The sequence below is a fragment of the Lutra lutra genome, chromosome 10, assembly GCF_902655055.1.
Source record: "Lutra lutra chromosome 10, mLutLut1.2, whole genome shotgun sequence".
NCBI classification, from domain to species: Eukaryota; Metazoa; Chordata; class Mammalia; order Carnivora; family Mustelidae; genus Lutra; species Lutra lutra.
Window position 1 is genome coordinate 106,741,209 of NC_062287.1, and position 22,901 is coordinate 106,764,109.

Genomic DNA, 22,901 nt, shown 5'->3' on the forward strand with positions numbered 1-22,901 from the left:
GAGAAGTACCAAGGAAAACACTTCCATAAAGGATCGTTTGACAACCAAGAAAACGCCTCACTGCTCAACTGAAAGGTTTTTGATTACACTTGAGCACAGTTGCAGCAAGTGATTTCTACAGCCCTGCACTGGGGCGCGAGTGAGACTTCCTCATTTGCTCCAACAGCACAGCTTTCTGAGCTGGGAAGCTGCTGAGGCCAGCAGCCGGGGTACTTCCTGCCGCCTTGACTTTGCATACGCTGGCCTTCCCCTGGGAATCTCCAGCAGGCCCCTTCCTCCCTCTGGGTGGCAAGTGCAGAAAGCCTCCTCTCCGTGGGCGTTCTGCTGTTCCTGGTGCTCCTGACACTCTTCTGGCTCTGTTCCCTCGGGCCCCAAACGGATTCTCTCTGGAAGGGCTCCGGTTCCTGCGGGGGGCCAGCAGCGAGCACCAGGCCTCTCTGCTCTACCAAAGCTGACCTCCCAGTGCCGGTGGTGGGACCCTCCAGAGTCACATTTGAGTAGGGACTTGACGGGAGTGACCCTTGGGGTACTCGGGGTGAGCCGGAATGTCACATGGAGGGGCCGAGGGGAGGTGACAGGTTGGAAGCCTTGAACCCTGGAGGGGTAGGGCAAGAGGTTGTGGATGACCAGGGCCCCATTCCTGTTCAGCTGTTGCCCTGGGCAGCTCAAAGGTCTACATGTTTGGAAATTGAGGCCAGCACTGGGACAGGAAAGACTTAAGGAAGTTGTTCCCCTCGGGGTCTTCTTTAAGGATCTACTTCTTGGTGATAAGGGACCTACCCGACTGGAGCTCGCTTGAACTTCCAGCTTCCTAAATTACCTGGACCCCATGCTTCCCTTGTGTGGCTTTCCCTCTTGACAGTACAGTGATGTGCTGTGACCCACAGCCCCCCACCCTCCCACTTTGTGACAGGCTGGATATGGGAGATGACTTCCTACAGGGGACAATGGGTATGGAGAACATGAGTTGGTGACTTTCCTGGTTTGAACCGAGCTGCTTCCCTCCAGAAGAGGGGACACTTGGTGCGGTGGTGGGCCCCTGGCCTGCTCTTCCCTTGCTTCCTGTACTCCCCAGGAACAAAGGTGGGGCCCGTGAACAGGAGCCCTTGGGGCACCGGAGCCCTTGGGGCGTGCTGTCAACTGGCTTCCTGCACCAGGCCAGCCCGCCCTGGGGAGGGGCTCAGTCCTGGGGAGGGGCTGAGCCCGCCCTCACGATAAGGACTGCCCTTGCTCCGGGAAGCTCTAAAAGAAAGCAAAGGGGGAAGGAGTCCCTCACTGAGCCGCAGGTGTTCAGACTGAGGCCGGGAGTGGCTGACACTCCGAGCCACCCCCGCACCTGCAGCCCCCAAACCCTTACAGGCAAGGTAAGCTGGGGCGGCGGCTGAAGGCACAAGGACCCCGTTTCCTCACCCTCCTGCAGAGCCGCGCTGCTCAGCACGCCTCTGCCCATGCGGCAGCCCGGACTTCTCGGCGCCCTAGAGAGGCCTTGGTTGGCTTGGGATGTCAGGACCCGAGCTTTGGGCCAGGAGTGGGAGTTATTTTCTGACTTGGGTCCCCCACCATTTCCAGGCCTCAGCAGCTGCCAGTATAGACTCGGGGTGACGTGGGCTGGGGAAGCAGATGGAGGTTGTGCCAGGTTCTGGCATCAAGCCTGGTGATCTTGAGCGAGGCTCTTCTTACTCGTTCCGGGCCTCAGTCTTCCTGTCTGTAAGATGGGAGTGGGCTGGAAGCACCGTGCAGCTAAACCACCGGTAATGGCGAGAGGCTCTGAGGCCTGTGTCTCGAGGCTGCCGTGACATTCTGGCCCATGGGTGCGCTCTCTGCTTTCCTGCCTGTCCAGGTCACCAAACGCCACTTCTGCTCAAACGTGGGCAGCCTCTGAGGCCCCAGCACCCTGCCTCCTTCCCCACCCTCTGCAGAGCTGCCGCAGCCATGGCGGGGATGAAGACGGCCACCGGGGACTACATCGACTCGTCCTGGGAGCTGCGGGTGTTTGTGGGAGAGGAGGACCCAGAGGCCGAGTCCGTCACCCTCCGGGTCACGGGAGAGTCGCACATCGGCGGGGTGCTCCTAAAGATCGTGGAGGAGATCAGTGAGTGTCCCATGGCCCCTGCTGCTGACCTCAGCACCACGGGGCCACTGTGACTGGGTCCGTGGGCACTTCCGGGCCACCCGACTGTGCTGTGCTCGATAACCCCGCCACAGTGACTCAGGCACCCGCTTAATCATTTGGTTCCAAAAAAGACATTTCCCCAACTTCCCCTCCCTCCCGCAATCTTCCCTCCCTTCCTCCTGCTCCTGCTGGTTCTGCTAAGTCCCCAGGGAGCAGACCCAGCCACGGGCTGTTCACCCATGTCTGGGGCAGGAGGGGCCTGGCCCCGGGCCAAGGCAGAGGCTACATTTGAGGTCTCGGGGGAGACCAGGGGACGCGGGGCTGGCTCCCATACCCTCTCCCCAGAGCGGAAGCCCTCCGCAGGCTGGTGACGGGCCTAGCCTGGGTGGGAAGGCCCTGCCCCCACAGGAAGTTACAGTAGGGCAGCCTGTGGTATCAGGCGTGGAGAAGAGCAGGGCTAGTGACACGGGGGCTTCTCATCCCCTTTCCCTGCCCAGAGGTCAGGGCTGCCCCTTCCTGGGAGGGCAGCAGGCCCACCCGGGTAGGCAGAGCCAGAAGGCAAGCCCACAATCATTTTAGCCCCTGGCTCCTGGGTCCTGGGCCACCTGCGGGAGGCAGGGGCAGACAGGCTTCCTCACCGCTGGCCAACCCGCCACGTGCGGCCTGCAAGCCAGGTGGGCTGGCTTGTGGACGGGCAGGGCCCGGGACAACCCAGCCATGAGGCCGAGGTAGTGAAGGAGCTTCCAGCAGGCAGGGCCCAAGGAGGCTGTGAAAGCAGAAGTGGGAAACAGAGGGTCCCTCAGGAGTTGGGGCATCAGGCCAAGCTGTAGACAGGCGTGGGCTGAGCCAGGGCAGAGGGGCTGAAGAGATAGGGCCCCAAGGGGAGACCTGGTTGGCTCCAGGGCAGGGGACACGAGCCATGCACAAGGCCTAAATAAGGAGTCAGGCAGGCGGGTGGGCAGAGCTGATCCCCACACCTGCTGCTGGGTACCCCCCCGGCGGTAAGTCCCTTCAGCTTCTGTCCCCTGCAGTGGGGACATTGTCCCCGCCCTTCCCAATCCCGCTCATTCCTGAGTGTATCAGATGTCCACTGAGGCTCTGTCAGGCCAGACCCCATGCCAGGCCAGCCCCTGCCTTCCTGGAGTAAGGCCAGGCGGGTGAGACCAACCATCCAGCTCCCAGCACGGGGCTGAATGGAGGCCTTGGCACCAGAGGCGAGAGCACAGGGCCTGGAGCCAGAGGGGGTGCACGCAGCTAGGACGGGGAGACTCCCTAGCAGAGTCCTGAGAGGGGCTGCCGCGCAGGGGGGCAGGGGCAAGGTGTGATGTTGGAGTGTGGGGGTGTTCTGAACTTGGGCATGACCAGAAAAGAGGTTGGGGTGGCTGCCTTTAGGAGTTTAGACTCCTGGAGGCAGAAGGGTTTTCAGCCACTTACCTCTAGACAGGCCCCTCAGCTTAGGGGTGAGCTGGAGGCAGGGAGACAATCTTCCTATGCTGGGTGGTGAGGACAGACCGGAGGGTGGCTTTTGGAAGTGAGATGGGCATCAATGAAATGTGGGGGCTAAAAGTGGAAGGGAGAATGCTCGGGCCTGGCGGGGAAGTCGGGTCGCCCTAGTCCCCAGATGCCCTGCGGAGGAGCCAGCAAGGAGGGAGAAGAGCCTCGGTCCAGTGTCAGAAACAGCGAGTTTCATGTGCTTCTCAGGGGCTGGAAGTAGGAGTTACTGCATTTCTGTCCCACAGGCAGGCACGTGGCCTGTAAACATTTTTTTGGAACAACTGAAGCCAGTTGGTGTGTCCTTTCGCCCCTGGCCTGTAGGTTTCTGGTCCAGGGCCCAGGGCAAGGGCCTGGTCCTGAGCTATGGTGTGTGGGGATGGAAGCAGGAAGATGAGGCCATAGAGGAAGGAGCCCTGGGAAGAGGCCTGGGTTGGGGAGGAAGGAATTCCCAACCAGAGAAGGACAGGGGCGGCCAGGAAAAGGAGGAGGAGGACAAGACAAGAGCCAAAGGTCGAGAGGAGATGGGGAACGCGCCACAGGCCAGAACAGAGTGAGGACAGCGGCTCCAAGGACTCTGCGAGGTTGGACAGATTGAGCCAGAGAATGTCTTGCCATTGGCAGCTCTGGTGACATGAGGGAGGGAGGAGGAGGGAGGGGAGCAGGAGTGCGGGTGGAGACAGGGACAGAGCACTGGCCAGGAAGGGCTTTGCACACCCCAGAGGGCTATATCCGTCCACCCTTTGTCTTTGTGATCGCCACACACCAGCCCACCTGGATGGAGCCCTGTCATCTGTCACTAGCTGCAGGACAGGGAAAGTTGGAGGTTCAGACTGGATCCTCTCTCGCGGGCATTCACAGGCCTGAAGAGCGCGTCGCCCATACTGGGGCAGGCGCGCTTCCGGGCCCACAGGCTTGGGAGGGTGACTCCTCACATCCCACGAACCACAAACCCGAGGCCCAGAGAGCGAGAGGCCTCGGCCAAGGGCACAGAACGTGTAACCCAGGAATGTTCGTGGAAGGCCTGCTGGGCCGGGCACAGTGCCAGGGCCCCAACAGAGCCTTGGCCTCCCAGGCTCCTGGAGCACCAGCGAGAGGCCAGCCAGCCAGGAGTCACACCCGCTGCTGTTCCAGGCAGCCTGATGGGCCGGGGTGCATGAGGTAGAGGCAGAAAGATCGGTACACCTGGAACCTGGGGGCGGGGGGCTCCCTTGGAAAGTGATGTCACAACTCAGCCCCATAGAACCAGCAGGGTGAGCTGGCAAAGAGCCATCCTGCCATGACCTCAGTCCCAGACCCCCAGCCAATCCAGCCTGGGCCCGTGTTGGCCTGGGCCGGTGCTCAGCCCCCTGGGGGGCCGGGCCCTCCATGGCTGATGGGCCCCTGCTTCCCCGCGGCCCCGCAGAGCGCAAGCAGGACTGGTCAGACCATGCTATTTGGTGGGAGCAGAAAAGGCAGTGGCTCCTGCAGACGCACTGGACGCTGGACAAGTATGGCATCCTGGCCGACGCCCGCCTCTTCTTCGGGCCCCAGCACCGGCCCATCATCCTGCGGCTGCCAAACCGCCGGGCCCTGCGCCTGCGAGCCAGCTTCTCCCAGCCCCTCTTCCAGGCCGTGGCTGCCATCTGCCGCCTACTCAGTGAGTCCCCTGCTGCTCTCTGCTCTTCCGCCCCAGTGAGGGTCCTGCCAGAGGGCAGGTGTCCCTGCCCTCCCAGTCGGGCCGTGGTCACGTGGTCCTCGCAGTCCTGTCCCCTGTCACGGCCCCAGAGTCCTGGGAGTGGGGCAGGGAGGTTCCAGGGCAGGACCCCAGCCCCTGCTGAGGGGCCAGCTCCCCCCCAGGTATCCGGCACCCCGAGGAGCTGTCTCTGCTCCGGGCTCCTGAGAAGAAGGAGAAGAAGAAGAAGGACAAGGAGCCGGAAGAGGAGTTGTATGACTTGACCAAGGTCGTCCTGGCTGGGGGTGAGCACAGGCTGGGCAGGTGGGGTGGGGTGGGGGCTGGGCGCTGGCATCCTGAGGCCGGGCCTGGAAGTGGGGCCTGTCTAACTCTGTCCTGCACTCCAGGCGTGGCACCTGCCTTGTTCCGGGGGATGCCAGCCCACTTCTCCGACAGTGCCCAGACCGAGGCCTGCTACCACATGCTGAGCCGGCCACAGCCACCGCCGGACCCCGCCTTGCTCCAGCGCCTGCCTCGGCCCAGCTCCCTGTTGGACAAGACCCAGCTCCACAGCAGGTGTGCTGCCGGCCGGCTCTGTGGCCCAGGGCTCGGTCCCTGTGGATCTGGGCTCCCACTGCCAGGGCCCCTGCCCTCCCATGGATCCTTACCCCAGATCCCTACCTCCAGTTTCCAGGCCTGTCTTATGAGTGTGCTTTCCCTCCACCACGGCCCCCCCACACCCCCCCTTGCCCCCCCACGCCCCCCTGCCCCGCCCAGCACTGCCTCTGCCATGGCCCTGACTTCTGCCTGCACTGTGGCCCAGGTGGCTGGACTCGTCGCGGTGCCTCATGCAGCAGGGGATCACTGCCGGGGACATGCTCTGGCTGCGCTTTAAGTACTACAGCTTCTTCGACCTGGATCCCAAGGTGGGCTGGGCCGGGGCCGGGGACTGGTGCAGTGAGACATGAGGACTTAGGGTCAGGGGTCTGGGCTCTGGGAACTTGAGGGACTAGCAGGGCGTCTGTCCATCCATCCATTGCCTCATCCACACCCCCGTCTGGGCAGTGTAGACAGTGGCGGGCGTCCCTAGGAAGCCTGTGCAGGTGGGAGGTGCCTGGCACCTGGACTCAGAGAAGGCTTCCCGGAAAGGGCGATGCTGCGATCTGCAGGTTTGGCCCTGCATGCTCTCTGTCCCCCGCTCCCTTCCCTTCTGCTTCTTACTAGGCCACTTGTGACCCCCATGAACTTGGGGGGGTTCCAGATGCCCTGTCCAGACTCCCCCCACTCTTCCTCCTGTTTCCACAGCCTGGCAAACCCAGAACGCCCTCTGCAGCCATCCTTACCCCTTTGCCCGTTATAGCTCCCACGCGTGTGATCTCAGGGCAGACCTCCCGAGACCCTCACTGGAGCACTAGACTTGAGTGTCCAGGTGGCCCCGCTCCGTTCACGGGCCTAACAGGCATGTCAGACTTGGCCTGAACCAGAAGTCATGATTCCCAGCCTGCCCCACACATCCTCCACCTTTCACCGGTTCTTTGCAAAGCTTTCATGGATTCGTTGCTTACGCCATTCTGGAGCCTCTCCTTTCCCTCCTACTTCATCCGTCTTTGTGTCCCGTGCCTCCTCCCGTGAATTAACATCCCAAACCACCAGCTCTTCTCTGTCTTTTCATCTGTCCATCTGTCCGGCGGCCAGCCCATGTCATGTTGCCTAGAGCAGGCCTCCTAATACACCTTTCTCCTCTCTTGGCCTCCCCAAGCTCCACACCACGTCTGGAATGAACAGACGCGAGGTCAAGTCATTCCTGTGGCTGCCGGTGGCCCCCAACTGCAGAACCCCCAGGCCCCTGCCTGACGTGTCCGTCTGGCTCCTTCCCTTTCACCGTTGGCTGCTTCCTCTCCTGGGGACTTTGTTATTCCCTTCCCAGCTCTCCTGCCTTACTTTGGTTTGAGTGGTCTTCCTGATTCCATTTTATCTCTTTTATTTTAGTTTATTAGCTATACTTAAAAAAATGGTTTTGGTGGTTGCTAGAAGGGATTTAGTACACAGACTCTATTACCATCCGGAAATACTCAAGGCTTCTTCAGGAGAAACTTACAAGACACTTGCATTTCCCTTCCCGGCCTGTACATGCTGGTTATCACACACTTCAGTTCTGCCTTTGTCAAAGCCCTCAAGACACTGTCATTCCTGCTGCTGTCATTATTCTTACAATGGCTATATGGAGAAATAATTCATATACCATATCTTCTGCCTGTTTAAATGGACAACCTGATGGGTTTTTTTTTTAATGATTTTATTTATTTATTTGACAGACAGAGATCACAAGCAGGCAGAGAGACAGGCAGAGAGAGAGGAGGAAGCAGGCTCCCTGCTGAGCAGAGAGCCCGATGCGGGGCTCGATCCCAGGACCCTGAGATCATGACCCGAGCTGAAGGCAGCGGCTCAACCCACTGAGCCACCCAGGCACCCCAACCTCATGGTTTTTAAGACATTCACAGACTTGGGCAACCATCAGCACAATCCATTTTGAAATATTTTCATCACCCGAAAAGAAAATCACACCCATCATCAGTGACTCTCCATTTATCCCTCACCCACTGAGCCCCAGACAACTCCTAATCTCCTTTCTGTCTCCATAGATTTGCCCATCCTAGACATTTCCTACAAAAGGGATCAGACAGTATGTCACTTTTTTTTTTTTTTAAAGATTTTATTTATTTATTTGACAGATAGAGATCACAAGTAGGCAGAGAGGCAGGCAGAGAGAGAGAGAGGAGGAGGCAGGTTCCCTGCCGAGCAGAGAGCCCGATGCGGGGCTCAATCCCAGGACACCGGGACCATGACCCGAGCCGAAGGCAGAGGCTTTAACCCACTGAGCCACCCAGGCACCCCAGTATGTCACTTTTTGTGGCTGGTTTCTGTTTTCATGTTTTAGCATGGTTCCATTTCATCCCTTTTTACTGCAAAGTGGAATTTCATTGTAGGGACAGACCACATTTTATTGATCCATTCAGCGATTAATAGACATTTGGCTCGCCCCTCCCCCCACCCACCCACCCACAGGTTGGCTATTATGAATAAGGCTGTTATGACTGTTCATTCAGATACAAGTTTTGGGGTGGTCCTATCTTTTCATTTCTCTTGGTGTAGACCGAGGAATAGAATTGTCGAATCATTATCGCTACTACTTATGCTTTAACCCTTCAATCGCTCTTTTTTTTAATTTTTGGTGGAACTTTTGCGAAAACTGGAGATTCCCAGGCAATTTTGAGAAATAATACCCAGAAGGTGCCTGGTTGCCTCAGTTGGCAGAGCACGTGACCCTCACCCTCGCAGTTTCCTGTACTCTTTATTCCCCTGTGTAGATCCCCATTTCCAGCTGCTCTGTTTTTCTGTCTGCCTGAAGGACCTTAACATTTCTTGTGGTGCTGCTCTACTGGTGATGATTCATTCAGCTTTTGTATGTCTGAATAAGTCATTATTTTGCCTTTGATTTTAAGACTTTTATTTTTAAAGATTTTATTTGTTTGACAGAGAGAGAGCCGGTAGAGAGGGAATGCAAGCAGGGGGAGTGGGGGAGGGAGAAGCAGAGTTCCTACAGAGCAGTGAGCCCAATCCCAGGATGGGCTCAATCCCAGGATCCTAGGATCTTGACCTGAGCCAAGGACAGACGCTTAATGACTGAGCCACCCAGGCGCCCCTGATTTTGAGAGAGATTTTAACTCGGTGTAGAATTCTTGGGTGACGGTTTTGTTTCTTACGGTACTTTATTTATTTGTTTATTTATTTACTTATTTTTAAGATTTTATTTATCTATTTGAGAGAGAAGGCATGCAAGTGAGAGTACCCAGGTCAGGAGAGAGTGGCAAAGGGAGAGGGAGAAGCAGGCTCCCCACTGAGCAGGAAGCCTGACAAGGGGTTCAATCCCAGGACCCCTGGGATCATGACCTGAGCTGAGGTCAGATGCTTCACTGCTTAACTGACTGAGCCACCCAGGCGCCCCTATCACTGGTTTTAAACAGTGTGATTATCATACGCCTTGGTTCCCTTCAGGTTTTTTGTGCTTGGGGTTCAGTGAGCTTCTTGAATCTGTGAGTTGATAGTTTGTATCAAATTTGGAAAATTTGGGGTCGTTGTTTTTTCAGGATTTTTTTTTTCCCGCTTCCTCCCTTGCTGGGATTCCGGTTATATGAACTACTAGACTGCTTCACTTCATCCCATGGCCCACTGATGCTCTGTTCACTGTTTCTTTTTAGGTGATTTCTCCAGTCTTGTTTTTCTATGTTGCATTTTGAGTAGGTCTCTTGCCCTATCTTCAGGTTTACTAATCTTTCTTCTGCCATGTCAAATCTGCCATGGATTTCATGCGTATAAATTTAACTGTGACTTTTTTTTTTAAGATTTTTTATTTATTTATTTGACAGACAGAGATCACAAGTAGGCAGAGAGGCAGGCAGAGAGAGAGGAGGAAGCAGGCTCCCTACCGAGCAGAGAGCCTGATGTGGGGCTCGATCCCAGGACCCTGAGATCATGACCTGAGCTGAAGGCAGAGGCTTTAACCCACTGAACCACCCAGGCGCCCCAAACTGTGACCTTTTTAGTAGTTTCCGTGACTCTCCCTAAAATGCCCCTGTCTCTCTACCTCCTTGAACACCCATGATGCTTTTATAATAACTCTGCATGTTTTTTTTTATTTCTTTTCAGCACAACAGTATTCATTGTTTTTGCACCACACCCAGTGCTCCATGCAATCCGTGCCCTCTCTAATACCCACCACCTGGTTCCCCCAACCTCCCACCCCCCGCCCCTTCAAAACCCTCAGATTGTTTTTCAGAGTCCATAGTCTCTCATGGTTTGCCTCCCCTTCCAATTTCCCTCAACTCCCTTCTCTCCATCTCCCCTTGTCCTCCATGCTATTTGTTATGCTCCACAAATAAGTGAAACCATATGATAATTGACTCTCTCTGCTTGACTTATTTCACTCAGCATCATCTCTTCCAGTCCCGTCCATGTTGCTACAAAAGTTGGGTATTCATCCTTTCTGATGGAGGCATCATACTCCATAGTGTATATGGACCACATCTTCCTTACCCATTCGTCTGTTGAAGGGCATCTTGGTTCTTTCCACAGTTTGGCGACCGTGGCCATTAACTCTGCATGTTTTTATCTACTAATTCTATCACTTGTGTTGTTTCTAGATCTGTTTCTATAGACTCTCTCCTTGTTATGAGTTCTATTTTTCTGCTTATTTTCATGCCTGGCTATATTTTTCCTTTATTGGGGGGGGGGTGTTTTATTTTATTGTGGGGTTTTTTGTTGTTGTTTATTTTTCTTTTGGGGGAGTAAGATTTTATTTATTTATTTATTTATTTAAGAGAGACCATGAGCAGGGTAAGGGGCAGAAGGAGAAGTAGGCTTTCTACTGAGCAGGGAGCCTGATGCAGGGCTCGGTCCCAGGACCCTGGGATCATGCCCTGAGCTGAAGGCAGACGCTTAACTGACTGAGCCACCGAGGTGCCCCTTGTTGTTTTTTTCTTTTTCTTTCTTCTTTTTGTGCCTGATCATTTTTTATTTAATGCCAGACAGACATTACAAATTTTATGTTCTTGGGTGCTAGATTTTTGGGGGGTTTTTCGTAGTCCTTTAAGTATTTTTAAACTTTGTTTAGGGATGAAGTTAAACCACTTGGAGACCGTTTGATCCTTCCAAGGTTTGCCTTGAATGTTAATGAGGCGGGACAAAAACATCCTCTAATCTAGGGCTAATGTAGCCCATTACTGAGGCATTGCCTTCAGAGAATTCTATCTAACACACCATGCATCGTGAGGCTTCTCTAATCTGGCTTTTGGGAGTGTGAACCATTGCCACCCTTAGGTGAGCTCTGGTGAATGTTCCATCTGCTCCTTTCAAGTTTGTTTTGGTTTTGTTTTTGTTTTTCATCAGCCTTGGGTAGTTTCCTTACACACATACACTGATCAGTGCTTAAAGACTCAAGAGGAGCCCCCTGCTGATTCCAGAGCTTTCTTTCTGTGCAGCTCTCTCCCCCACAGGACTCTGTCCTGTGAACTCTAGCTGCCTTGGACTCACCAAATGCTCAACAACATTTCTTCAACTTGGGGAATATGCTGGGCTGTATTTGGGGTCGCCCTCTTTGTATAGCTCTTTCTGGGCAATGAGCTGGGCCAATCAGGATACACCATGTTTGTTTCCCTTCTGTCAGGGATCACTGTTCTTTTTTTTTTTTTTTTTTAAGATTTTATTTATTTATTTGACAGAGAGAGATCACAAGTAGATGGAGAGGAAGGCAGAGAGAGAGAGAGAGAGAGAGGGAAGCAGGCCTCCCCCTGAGCAGAGAGCCCAACGCGGGACTCGATCCCAGGACCCTGAGATCATGACCCGAGCCAAAGGCAGCGGCTTAACCCACTGAGCCACCCAGGCGCCCCAGGGATCACTGTTCTATATGGTCTCTTGTTCAATATCTACAATCCACTGGGTCGTTTTTGTTCTCTTTTGGGGGTCTCTCTTGTAAGATACTCTCCATGTGGCTATGGCTTCTCCTCTGGGGTCTTCACAGTGATGAAGTGGGAAGTTCCATAGCCAAGCCACTCCAACATTGTAGCCCAACCACAATACTCTTTTCAAACGGGTGGGTTGCTTTATTTTTTTTTTAAGATTTTATTTATTTATTTGACAGAGAGAGGGAGATCACAAGTAGGCAGAGAGGCAGGAAGAGAGAGAGGGGTAAGCAGACTCCCCACCGAGCAGAGAGCCTGATGCGGGGCTTGATGCCAGGACTCTGAGATCATGACCCGAGCTGAAGGCAGAGGCTTAACAAACTGAGCCACCCAGGCGCCGTGGTGGATGGCTTTAGGATATTAGTCAGTGTTATCTTTGTCATGGAACCATCGAAGCTGGCACTCTAGACCCACAGCACAGCTGTTGTCACTGCTCTTCCCTATTTCCTGAGCATCCCTCTATTGGACTCCTTGGTTCCTGACTCTCATGTGTTCCTCTGTTGACTAACGCCTTCATTTGGATGAAACATTTATTTTAATAGCTTCCTGTAAAATGGTAAATGATTTGAAATCCTGCATGTCTGAAAAGGCCCCTGTTCTACCCTCACTCACATGATAGTTTGGCTAGGTATAGAATTCTAGGTTGGAGATATTTCCCTGCTGAATCTGAAGCCACCTTCCCATGGTGCTCTGGGTCCCAGTGGTTCTACTGAGGAATCTAATGTCATTTTGTTTTCAATCCTTCCATGTGAGACCTTTTATTTTTTCTTAGAGAAGGAGGGGAGATACCAGAAGCTTTTAGTGTTCTTCTTATCTCATGATGCATTAAAATCTCTCTATAATATGTCCTAGTATGGATCTGTCTTCCTTGATTGGCGTGCACACTTGCTGATCCCTTCAGATGAAGATCTTGAGTCTCTCAGTTCTGGAGAAACGCCTTAAACAATCTCTTTAATCATTTCCTCCCACCACTTTTCTGTTCCTTTCTTCTGGAACTCTGTAGATATTAGACCCCATAGATTGCTTCTTCAAAGAAAAAAACATAGGACATTTATCTTGTCTTTCTCATGTCTTTTTTTTTTATTTTAATACCATTTATTTATTTGAAAGATAGTGAGAGAGAGCGTAAGAGGGGAGAAGGTCGGAGGGAGAAGCACAGACTTCCTGTGGAGCTGGGAGCCCAATGTGGGCCTCAATCCTGGGACTCTAGGATCATGACCTGAGCCGAAGGAAGTTGCCCAACCAACTGAGCCACCCAGGCGCCCTCTTTTTTTTTTTTTTTTAAGATTTTTTTAAAATTTTAAGTAATCTCTATACCCAGTGTGGGGCTCAAACTCACAATCCCAAGATCAAGAGTCCCATGCTCCACTGACTGAGCCATCCAGGTGCCCCTTGTCTTTCTCATTACTAAGTTTGTTGTCTTTTGTTTTACTTTCTGGAGAGGGCTTTGACTTATCTTTTTTTTTTTTTTAAGATTTTATTTATTTATTTGACAGAGAGACACAGCAAGAGAAGGAACACAAGCAGGGGGAGTGGGAGGGGGAGAAGCAGGCTTCCTGCCAAATAGGGAGCCCGATGCAGGGCTCGATCCCAGGACCCCGGGATCATGACCTAAGCCAAAGGCAGACATTTAATGACTGAGCCACCCAGGCGCCCTGACTTTTCTTTCAAATGATCGATTGAATTTTTAATTTCTGCAACTGTATTTTTTTCAAGTTCTAAGAGCTCTTGTTTTTGGAGTATTCCTTTGTAAGGTTTTTTGTTTGTTAGTGTAACATACATTTAGAAAAATGTACAAATGTATCCAATATTTCAAGCAGCAGGGTTTCACCAGCCCCCAGAAGCCCCTTTCCTACCACTTCTGGTCAGTATCTCCCTGGGAGGAAGCACTAATGTTAATTCTAACACCATAGATCCTTTAGCCTGTGTTTGAAATCTACATATGTGAAATCACACAGCCTGTACTCTTTTGCGTCTGGCTTTTTTCACTCGGCATTATGCGCGTATGATTCATGCACAGTGCGTACTGTTGTAGCTTATTCCTTCTCATTGGTGTGTGACATTCCCTTATGTCAATATACCATAATTAATTTTCCATTCTCCTGGATGGGCATTGCACAGTTTCCAGATTGGGACTGTTATGAATAAAGATGCTATGAACATTCCAGTAATGTCTTTGGTGAACATATGTACACATTTCTGTAGCGTATGTGCCCAGAGGTGGAATTGCTAGATTAAGGGGCAGCTTTGGTTTAACTGTAGCAGACAGCTGTTAAGCAGCTTTCTGAAGTGGTTGTACCAGGTTACAGCCCCCATCAGCAGGATCCAAAAATTTTGCTTGTTCCACGATTTCACTAGTGTGGCACTGGCGTTTCCATGGTAGCCATCCTGGTAGGTGTGTAATGGTATCTCATATGGTTTTTTGTTTATATGGTTTTTTTTTTTAACAGCTTTACTTAGATATAACTTGCCTACCATAAAAATCACTCATCATAAGCATTCAGTTTCATTACATTCGGAAAATTTATACACTGGGCAGCCATCACCGCAATCAAGTTTTAGAACATTTCATCACCCCCAGAAGGTTCTCTACTGCCCATTTGCAATCATTCCTCCTCCCACACCTCACCCCAGACATCACTGATGTGATTTCCATGTAGCTTTCTTTTTTTTTTTTTTTAAAGATTTTATTTATTTATTTGACAGAGAGAAATCACAAGTAAGCAGAGAGGCAGGCAGAGAGAGAGGAGGAAGCAGGCTCCCCGCTGAGCAGAAAGCCCGATGTGGGGCTCGAACCCAGGACCTGGTATCATGACCCGAGCCGAAGGCAGCGGCTCAACCCACTGAGCCACCCAGGCGCCCCTCCATGTGGCTTTCACAGTTCCCTGATGACTAATCAAGTTGAGCCCTTTCTCATTGGGCTACTAGCCATTTGGAGATCCTCTTTGGTGACGTTTTTGCTCAACTTCTTTGCCAATTTTTAATATTGAGTCGCTTGCCTCTCATACTGCTTCATAGGAGTTCTTTATATATTCTGTATATGGGTAGTACTTTGTCGGATAAATATGTGATTATAGTTTCCCACCCTGTATTTTGCCTTTTCATTCTCTTGATGGTTTATTTTGATAAAAAGAAGTTCTTAATTGTAATACAATCTATCTTCTATTTTTAAATATTTTTTTCTTTTATGATGAATATCTTTTGGGTCCTGTTTATTTTTTTTAATTTTTTTTTAAAAATTTTATTTATTTATTTGACAGACAGAGATCACAAGTAGACAGAGAGGCAGGCAGAGAGAGAGAGGAGGAAGCAGGCTCCCCGCTGAGCAGAGAGCCCGATGTGGGACTCGATCCCAGGACCCTGAGATCATGACCTGAGCCGAAGGCAGCGGCTTAACCCACTGAGCCACCCAGGCGCCCTTGGGTCCTGTTTAAAAACAAATCTTTTGGGGCGCCTGGGTGGCTCAGTGGGTTGGGCCGCTGCCTTCGGCTCAGGTCATGATCCCAAGTCCTGGGTTCGAGCCCCGCATCGGGCTTTCTGCTCGGCAGGAAGCCTGCTTCCTCCTCTCTCTCTCTGCCTGCCTCTCTGCCTACTTGTGATTTCTCTCTGTCGAATAAATAAATTAAAAAAAAATCTTTAAAAACAAATCTTTTTTGTTTCAAGGTCACAAATATGTAGACCTACTTTTCTCTAAAGCTTTGTTGTTTTAACTTTCATGTTTAGATCTGTAATCCAGCTGGAGCTGATATTTTTATGTGGTGTGAGGTAGGGGAACAAAACAATTAAAAAAAAATACGGGTATCCAATCGACCCAGTATCATTTACTGAAAACGGAATCCTTTCCCAGTGACTGCAGGGTCACCTTTGTTGTAGGTCAGGTGAACGTGTGTGGGTCTCTGACTCTCTGGTTCCATTCGTCAATTTGTCTCTCTTTACCAATGCCACGCAACCTAAAATTCTATACCTTTATAATTATGTTCTTTTTTTTTTTTAACACAGCATCACGTTTTTGTGCTCTGAGTACAGCATTTCATCTCTCTAAGGATTCTGCCTGCTTGAAATTTTCTTCCTCTCCCTACTGTCTTGGTTCCCTCCAAGCTCTTGTCTTGTCTCTATAGTTGCTGCCATAGCTGTCCTTATGCTGGGGTGATCCCTGCCTGCCCTTTCATATTGAGAGGCAGGGCTGTAGGAACCCATAGAACCACCCCCCAGTGGATGAAAAGGGCTTAGCACTTTGGGGGCTCCTGGATGCTGGGGTAGGCATGTCATCACCACTCGTTGGGGGAGTTTTCTCTTTGGCTCATCAGTTTCTCAGCAGTGAACCCTCTGATCTCCCGACTGGGAATAGAAGGCTCATTGTCAAAGTCTTGGGTGCCAAGTAGGGAAGGGCTGGGGATATCCCACCTTTCAGGATGTCAACCTTTCTCTTGGTACATCTATTTGTTTGTTTGTTTGTTTAATGTATTACTTTTATTTTTTAAAAGATTTTATTTCTTTCTTTATTTGACAGAGAGATTTTTTAAAAGATTTTATTTATTTATTTGACACACAGAGATCACAAGTAGGCAGAGAAGCAGGCAGAGAGAGAGGAGGAGGGGAAGCAGGCTCCCTGCTGAGCAGAGAGCCAGATGCAGGGCTCCATCCCAGGACCCTGGGATCATGACCTGAGCCAAAGGCAGAGGCTTCAACCCACTGAGCCACCCAGGCACCCTGGTGCATCTGTTTTAAGCACAGCAGCCCCTCACCTAGCCAGGTCTAGAGTACCAAATGTAGGGGTGCCTCTGGCTCACCATCTCCAGAGAGTAAATCTCTGGCTTCTGCCAGTGCCTGGCTGTCACTTGGCTGCAAGGAGTGGGGGACACTGGGGAGGGGGGGAACACCTGCTCCTTTTATACACCTTCTAGAATCATTTCAGCCCGCCCTCATCCCTCAGCCAGAGGAGCCCTGTCCAGAGCCTGCCAAGGGCTACCACGCACACTGGATGCCTTTGTCCACGTCCGTGTTCTTCTTGCTGTTTGTTTCCTGCCTATTTTCAAAACTCATTCATGCCTTTTCTACAGAACAAAAGAGGGTAAAGACCAAGAGATCCCAACTCTCTCCCACTGTAATTCAGTTCCCATTCATGTTTCTGCTTTCCCTCTGCCAAAACGTTGTCAGCGGGTCGTTCCCGCTCTTTTCTTTGTCCTTTTGGATTTACTCTTTTTATGCCTTTGCATAAACCAGTGGTGGTTGGTTTCAGGGGGAGCATGGGCGTGGCCTTCTGTGGGTAACTGGGATCCCCCCTTGAGCTTTGCACTCCCTGTTCCTTCTTTCTGGAATGTTCTTCCTATCACTCTCCCATTAAGTGGCCCATTGCCATCCTCAGGTCTCAGGGCAATCTGTCACCTCCTCAAAGAGGACTTTCTAGAATGCTTCTTCATGTGGAGTAGTTCCCTGTACCCAATTCCATTCTCTTTCAGCGCCATCATCCTTGGGGTGTCCTTGCCTGAGAGCATGAGTGAATGGCCCCATGGAAGCTATTTCCTTTATTGCTCTTATCACAATCTTCAATCATCTTACTTAGAGGTTGATTGGTTTATTCAGCCCCCCTTCTGCCCCCACAGGCACACAGTAAACACACGGTCAACTGTACAAGAAGTCTTACAGGGAAAAAGATATCACTTGCCTGGTCAGGCCTTAAGGCTGGCATTGGGGTCCGCTGCCCACGTGGGCCCCCGAGCTGAGCGTGCCACTGTGCAAAGGCGGGGCTGGTAGCTGAGGCTCACAGGGTCCGGGTACACAGCGATCGGGGCAGTTGGATCCCAACCGAACCCAGCCTCCCCGACCCCCGCTGCAGACAGATCCGGTGCGGCTGACTCAGCTGTACGAGCAGGCTCGGTGGGACCTGCTGCTGGAGGAGACCGACTGCACTGAGGAGGAGATGATGGTGTTCGCAGCCCTGCAGGTGTCCGGTGGGCTGGGGGACCTGGGGCGGGGTAGGGCGCTAGCCGGGCCCAGGGCAGGGAGGGTCTTCCGAGGTGGGGGACCCATCTCTGGGAAGCCCCACTTGGGGAACTGTGGGCTACCGGGCCGCCCACTCAGCCCTCCCTGGCTGCGTGCCCCACCCAGTACCACATCAATAAGCTGTCCCAGAGCGGGGAGGTGGGCGAACCGACAGGCACAGACCCGGGGCTGGACGACTTGGACGCGGCCCTGAACAACCTGGAGGTGAAGCTGGAGGGGTCGGCATCCACAGATGTGCTGGTGAGGAGGGGCTCTGGTCAGGGTTTGGGTTTGGGGTCAGGGTCAAGGGCGAGGACCTGACGATCCCCCTCTGACTCTTCGTCTCTGCAGGACAACCTTACCACCATCCCCGAACTCAAGGACTATCTCCGGATCTTCCGGTGAGTTTGGGCCCAAAGTCAGCAGCCCTGCCGGAGGGGCCCAGGGTGGAGAGAGAGCCCAGGAGGGAGGGGGAGGCAGCCCGTCACCAGCCTCCTGCCTCACCCTCAGGCCCCGGAAGCTGACCCTAAAGGGGTACCGCCAGCACTGGGTCGTGTTCAAGGAGACCACCCTGTCCTACTACAAGAGCCAGGATGAGGCCCCGGGGGACCCCATCCAGCAGCTCAACCTCAAGGGTGAGTGAGGGTGGCCTGGCCAGGACGGGGACAAGGGCAGGAGCTGGCTCAGGGGCCACCTGGCCCACCTGTGGGCTGGGGACTTGAAAGTTCTCATCTCAGTTTCCCCCTGGGGGCGGGAGAAGACACCGTCCGCCCTCCCGTGTTCTGCTGGGCTGGTGTTCGCCCGGGGACCTCTCAGGCAGGGCTCCCCGCTGCCCCCACCTCGGCCAGCCTCCTACCCGCCCCTTCATCTCCCTCTAGGCTGCGAGGTGGTCCCTGATGTCAACGTCTCAGGCCAGAAGTTCTGCATCAAACTCCTCGTCCCCTCCCCTGAGGGCATGAGTGAGGTCTACCTGCGGTGCCAGGATGTATGTCCGGGCCGGGCTGAGGCTGGTGTGGGGAGGGGGCCAGGGGCCGAACCACAGCCTGTTCCTCACACCGCAGGAGAAGCAGTACGCCCACTGGATGGCCGGCTGCCGACTGGCGTCCAAGGGCCGCACCATGGCGGACAGCAGCTACCCCAGCGAAGTGCAGGCCATCCTGGCCTTCCTCAGCCTGCAGCGGACAGGCGGCGGGGGCTCGGGCGGCCACCCGCAGGGCCCTGACGCCGCTGTCGAGGGCCTCAACCCCTACGGCCTTGTCGCCCCCCGCTTCCAGCGAAAGTTCAAGGCCAAGCAGGTGCCAGCCAGAGGAAGTGGGTGGTAGGAATGACCACAGCAATTCCCTGGCCACCTGTGGCCCCTGAGGCCTCTCAGAGCCTTCCTCTAAAAAGGCCGTGCTCACTCATTCTTTCCCCTACCCGTGTCTTTGACGTTGAACAGGCCGGTCCCCACCCTCTGGGATGGGTCGCGGTGCAGCTGCCCACATCCACCCCAGGGCCTGGCTCAGCTCCTATCTGCTGAGCCCTGAGAGGGTGCTCGGTGGCCCCACCCCTGCTCCGGGCTCAGCATCCAGTCTCCCCAGTGGGGACATGCAGGGGGGCTCAGGGACATTGATGACCACTCACTGGTGTGGTCCCGCAGCTCACCCCACGGATCCTGGAAGCCCACCAGAACGTGGCACAGCTCTCACTGTCCGAGGCCCAGCTGCGTTTCATCCAGGCCTGGCAGTCCCTGCCCGACTTCGGCATCTCCTACGTCGTGGTCAGGTATGGGCCCCGCCCCCGCCCGCTTTGCCTTCCCCGGCTGCCTGCTGTGGCACCCCGAAGCCTCCCTTCCTGCCTTCTGTGGGTGCTGTGTGGGCGCCCCCGCCATCCTGTACCCCTGCAGCAAATGCCAGAGCGAGAGATCAGGCCAGGAGGGTGGGAGCCCCAGCTCCCTGCTCTGGGTCACACTCTCTCCCGCCCCCGGAGACTAGGTTCAAGGGCAGCAGGAAGGATGAGATCCTGGGCATCGCCAACAACAGACTGATCCGCATTGACTTAGCCGTGGGCGACGTCGTCAAGACGTGGCGCTTCAGCAACATGCGCCAGTGGAATGTCAACTGGGACATCCGGCAGGTGGGCCAAGGGTGGGGGGGGGGCGCCTCCATGGGCAGGGTCAGGCCCAGCCAGGGCAGGACAGGGGGGCTGCTCTCCTCCCCTTCCCCCACCAGCCCCTCCCGTCTGCCCACTCTGCAGGTGGCCATCGAGTTTGATGAGCACATCAATGTGGCTTTCAGCTGCGTATCAGCCAGCTGCCGCATCGTGCACGAATACATCGGGGGCTACATTTTCCTGTCCACACGGGAACGGGCCCGCGGGGAAGAGCTGGACGAGGACCTCTTCCTACAGCTCACAGGAGGCCATGAGGCCTTCTGAGGTCTGTCTTATCGCCCCCACTTTGCTCGCTACCTGCTCTGGCCACGCCTAAGCCCACACCCTCTTCAGACATGCCCCGAGCTGGGCACATTCACCTGCTGTCACTGGCTTCATGCAGACCAGGGACCTAACGGGGCCAGACTCTGCCATCCCCCAGGCTAAGAAGGGTGGGTTATGAGCTGACACAATGCCCACCTTTCCCTTGTCCGAGTGGCCAGGACCAGCACCGCTGACCCAGCTGGGCTCTCCGAACACATGAGGAAGACTGGCTGTAGCTACAGGGTGATGATAATTCATGGTTTCAAACAGGAGCTTTTTTTTTTTTTTTTTTTTTTTAATCTTTTTACATTAAAAAAAAAATAAATATTTTATTGTTGGGTCATCCTGCTTCCTCTGGAGCTGTGCTTGGGGCCACTCTGACACTCTGTCTCTTCATTACCAGCCAAGGAAAGGGACTTTCCTGAGAGAGAAACAAGATGTTAGGGAAAGGGAGACTGAAGTCAGCCTGAGCTGGGAGCTGGGAGGGAGGAGAGGGCAGAGGGCACAGGCTCCATGAACAGGAGAATGGTGGTGGTTCTCACGGGTAGGGCGAAGCTGCAGAGCCTCCTTGAAGTACTTGGGAAGCAGGAAGCCATCAGCATTCCCCGGGGTGAGGATCACTCCATTGGCAGAGCGGAAAAAGGGGATTCCATCTGCAGACAAAGCCAGAGGTGGGACTCCTGCCGTATCTGAAAGCCCTGGGGAAGTCCCTGCTGTGTCCAGGCTCACCTGCCAGGGCCCGGGGCCCATCAATGAACACGGCCACATCACAATTTGGCCGCATGCCTGTGGAGACAATTGGAGCTGAGGCCTGGAGCATTTGGGGGCCAGTCATCAAACCTGGGCAGGCTCAGTGCGGGGAGGTCCTGGGCTCAGGGGCAGGGATGGGGCTACCACAGCATGCAGAACACAGAGTGGCCTTGGACAAGAGAAGCTATTATTCTTGGAGAGGGACCCGGTAAAGACAGCTGGGGAGGGCTACTGACCACTGATGACACCAGGGTCCCCAGGCAGTCCCGGAGCCAGGTGGATATGTGTCCTTCCCCGGCAGGATAGACCCCTGAGCAGGATGGATGGCCAGTGCTGCCAGAAAGTGCCATGGACGAGCCTCAGGGGCAGGGCCTGTGGGGTCTCCAGGGGCATCAGCTCCAACTCCGGTACCTGGGATGGTTGGGGGAATGGACGGCAGTGAGACGCCCCCTCCCCACACACGGGCAGGGGTCCCACCTGGCTCTCCCACTGGTCCCCTTAGTGCCCACCTGCAGGGAGTGACCCTGATTGGCCCGGATGAGAGGGCCCGTGCTGGGGTCCCCTGGCTGCAGGGCAAACCGCTGCTTCCCGTTGGTGTCCACAACTCGCTGCACGTCTTCAGCCGAGAAGCCGTGGAACTGGGGCAGCTGAAGGAGGGTACCGAGGGGCACGAAGCCATCTGTGGGCAGGCACGGAGCTCAGGAGTGGAACTAGTCCTGGCCTGGGCCAGAGTTAACAGCGGGAGCCAAAGGAAACCAGAATAGAGCCTAGGCTTGGGGTGGGGGCGAGTCACAGGGGTTTTATCTGTGAGAGTCTCCCCTTTCTGGGCCTCCATTTCCTCAACTTCCATGGGAATAGGACCTGCCTTCGGGAGGGTCACAAAGCTAGGGTGCCCCTGTTTTAGCACAGTACCCTGACCAGAATGGATGCTCAGTAAACACCAGTTACCTCAACAGGCAGGCTCCTGGGCTCTGGGCCTCAGTGCTCCCTGTACATGGAGGAGATGGGCCCTCTGTGCTGTCCCCACAGGGCCACGGGGTAGGGCAGTCACAGATAAGCTCACACTGCTCCCTCACTTCCAACCACTCACCTCAGTCCCCAAGACTCACTTACCAGCCCTCATGGGAAGCCCCAGCTTCAGGGCCCCGTGCCGCAGCACGTAGGAGAGAGCCTTGGACAACTGCACGTCTTGGTCCTGTAAGAGCCAAAAGGTGGCCCCAGCTCCACTCTCACCCAACCAGCATATTCAGGGGAGCCAGGGCACCACGTCCTCCTCCTTTACCCTCCCACCAAGAAAGTGGGGGTGAGGGTGGGGAGGGCGCACCTGTCCCCGGGGTCTGTGAGCCCTTCTACCCCTGGGTCCTGTGGTTTCCTGCCTCCTTCCTCCAGGGGAGTTCATGGCAAAGTCCTGCGAGGAACAGTGATAATATGGGGACTGTTAAGGACCCTCTCATGTCCCCCGTCCTGCCCAGCAAGTCACAGAGCCTCAGGATGTGAGACCTGGGAGGGGGATATTCTGCTCATTAAATTCACTTCCCACCCCAAACTTCCTGGTGCAGAGAGGGAAACTGAGGCCAGCAAGCAAGATTTGCCCAAGGTCACACCGTGCCCCCCACGGATCCCGGATAAGCCGAGACCCCGCGCTCCAGGCTCGCGGGCTGCCCCTTAAAGTGGGCCGCAGGAGGCGGCCCGGCGTCCAGGCTAACGGGGCGGAAGCGTCAGGGCCGGCGAAGACAGACAGAATTAGCAGGTGGGAACCAGACGCAAGCCGGCTCGGCCTCACCAACTCGTCGGCATCGCCGCGACCCCGCCGGCCCAGGCGCAGCGACCCGCCAATGAGAAGCGGGGGAGGAAGGGGAAGGGCACTTCCGCTTCGGGAAAAGGGGCGGAGCCTGTGTGTCGCGTAGTTCGGTGAGTGCTGCTGGAGGCTTGCGCTTCC

The 22,901-nt window shown here is 54.4% G+C and overlaps 2 protein-coding genes across 8 annotated transcripts; one reads left to right on the top strand and one right to left on the bottom strand.

Annotated features, from left to right (window-relative positions):
- The first annotated feature begins 1,238 nt into the window (after positions 1-1,238).
- On the top strand, positions 1,239-20,555 carry FERMT3 (FERM domain containing kindlin 3). Of its 2 annotated transcripts, none has more exons than XM_047747295.1 (15): positions 1,239-1,364; positions 1,841-2,092; positions 5,010-5,243; positions 5,444-5,563; positions 5,666-5,834; positions 6,082-6,184; positions 17,613-17,720; positions 17,885-18,019; positions 18,110-18,159; positions 18,269-18,393; positions 18,637-18,743; positions 18,820-19,053; positions 19,398-19,522; positions 19,732-19,873; positions 19,994-20,555. In XM_047747295.1, the coding sequence occupies exons 2-15, from the start codon at positions 1,933-1,935 to the stop codon at positions 20,171-20,173; spliced, it is 1,992 nt and encodes a 663-aa protein (XP_047603251.1). In that variant the 5' UTR covers positions 1,239-1,364; positions 1,841-1,932; the 3' UTR covers positions 20,174-20,555. The 2 variants fall into 2 exon arrangements, with proteins under 2 accessions (XP_047603251.1, XP_047603252.1); XM_047747296.1 differs by having other exon boundaries at positions 1,247-1,364; positions 1,920-2,092.
- Positions 20,514-22,842, bottom strand: TRPT1 (tRNA phosphotransferase 1). 6 transcript variants are annotated; one of them, XM_047747305.1, is made up of 8 exons: positions 22,746-22,842; positions 22,287-22,370; positions 22,076-22,157; positions 21,472-21,641; positions 21,199-21,373; positions 20,942-20,998; positions 20,732-20,865; positions 20,514-20,633 (listed from the first exon to the last, which is right to left on the bottom strand). In XM_047747305.1, exons 2-8 carry the CDS (start codon positions 22,359-22,361, stop codon positions 20,553-20,555), a joined length of 774 nt encoding a protein of 257 aa, XP_047603261.1. In that variant the 5' UTR covers positions 22,362-22,370; positions 22,746-22,842; the 3' UTR covers positions 20,514-20,552. The 6 variants fall into 6 exon arrangements, with proteins under 6 accessions (XP_047603261.1, XP_047603259.1, XP_047603258.1 ...); XM_047747303.1 differs by having other exon boundaries at positions 22,750-22,774; XM_047747302.1 differs by lacking the exon at positions 22,746-22,842 and adding an exon at positions 22,567-22,739.
- Between the last annotated feature and the right edge of the window lie 59 nt (positions 22,843-22,901).

Coding starts and splice junctions, on each gene's coding strand:
- TRPT1 (XM_047747299.1), bottom strand. CDS start 22,486: ATGAGCAGAATATCCCCCTCCCAG. Junction 21,642..22,075: donor GGGGCTTCCCATGAGGGCTG/GTAAGTGAGTCT, acceptor GCCTGCCCACAG/ATGGCTTCGTGCCCCTCGGT. Junction 20,999..21,198: donor GGACCCTGGTGTCATCAGTG/GTCAGTAGCCCT, acceptor TTGTCTCCACAG/GCATGCGGCCAAATTGTGAT.
- FERMT3 (XM_047747295.1), top strand. CDS start 1,933: ATGGCGGGGATGAAGACGGCCACCGGGGACTACATCGACTCGTCCTGG. Junction 19,054..19,397: donor GAAAGTTCAAGGCCAAGCAG/GTGCCAGCCAGA, acceptor GTGGTCCCGCAG/CTCACCCCACGGATCCTGGA. Junction 19,874..19,993: donor TCAACTGGGACATCCGGCAG/GTGGGCCAAGGG, acceptor CCCACTCTGCAG/GTGGCCATCGAGTTTGATGA.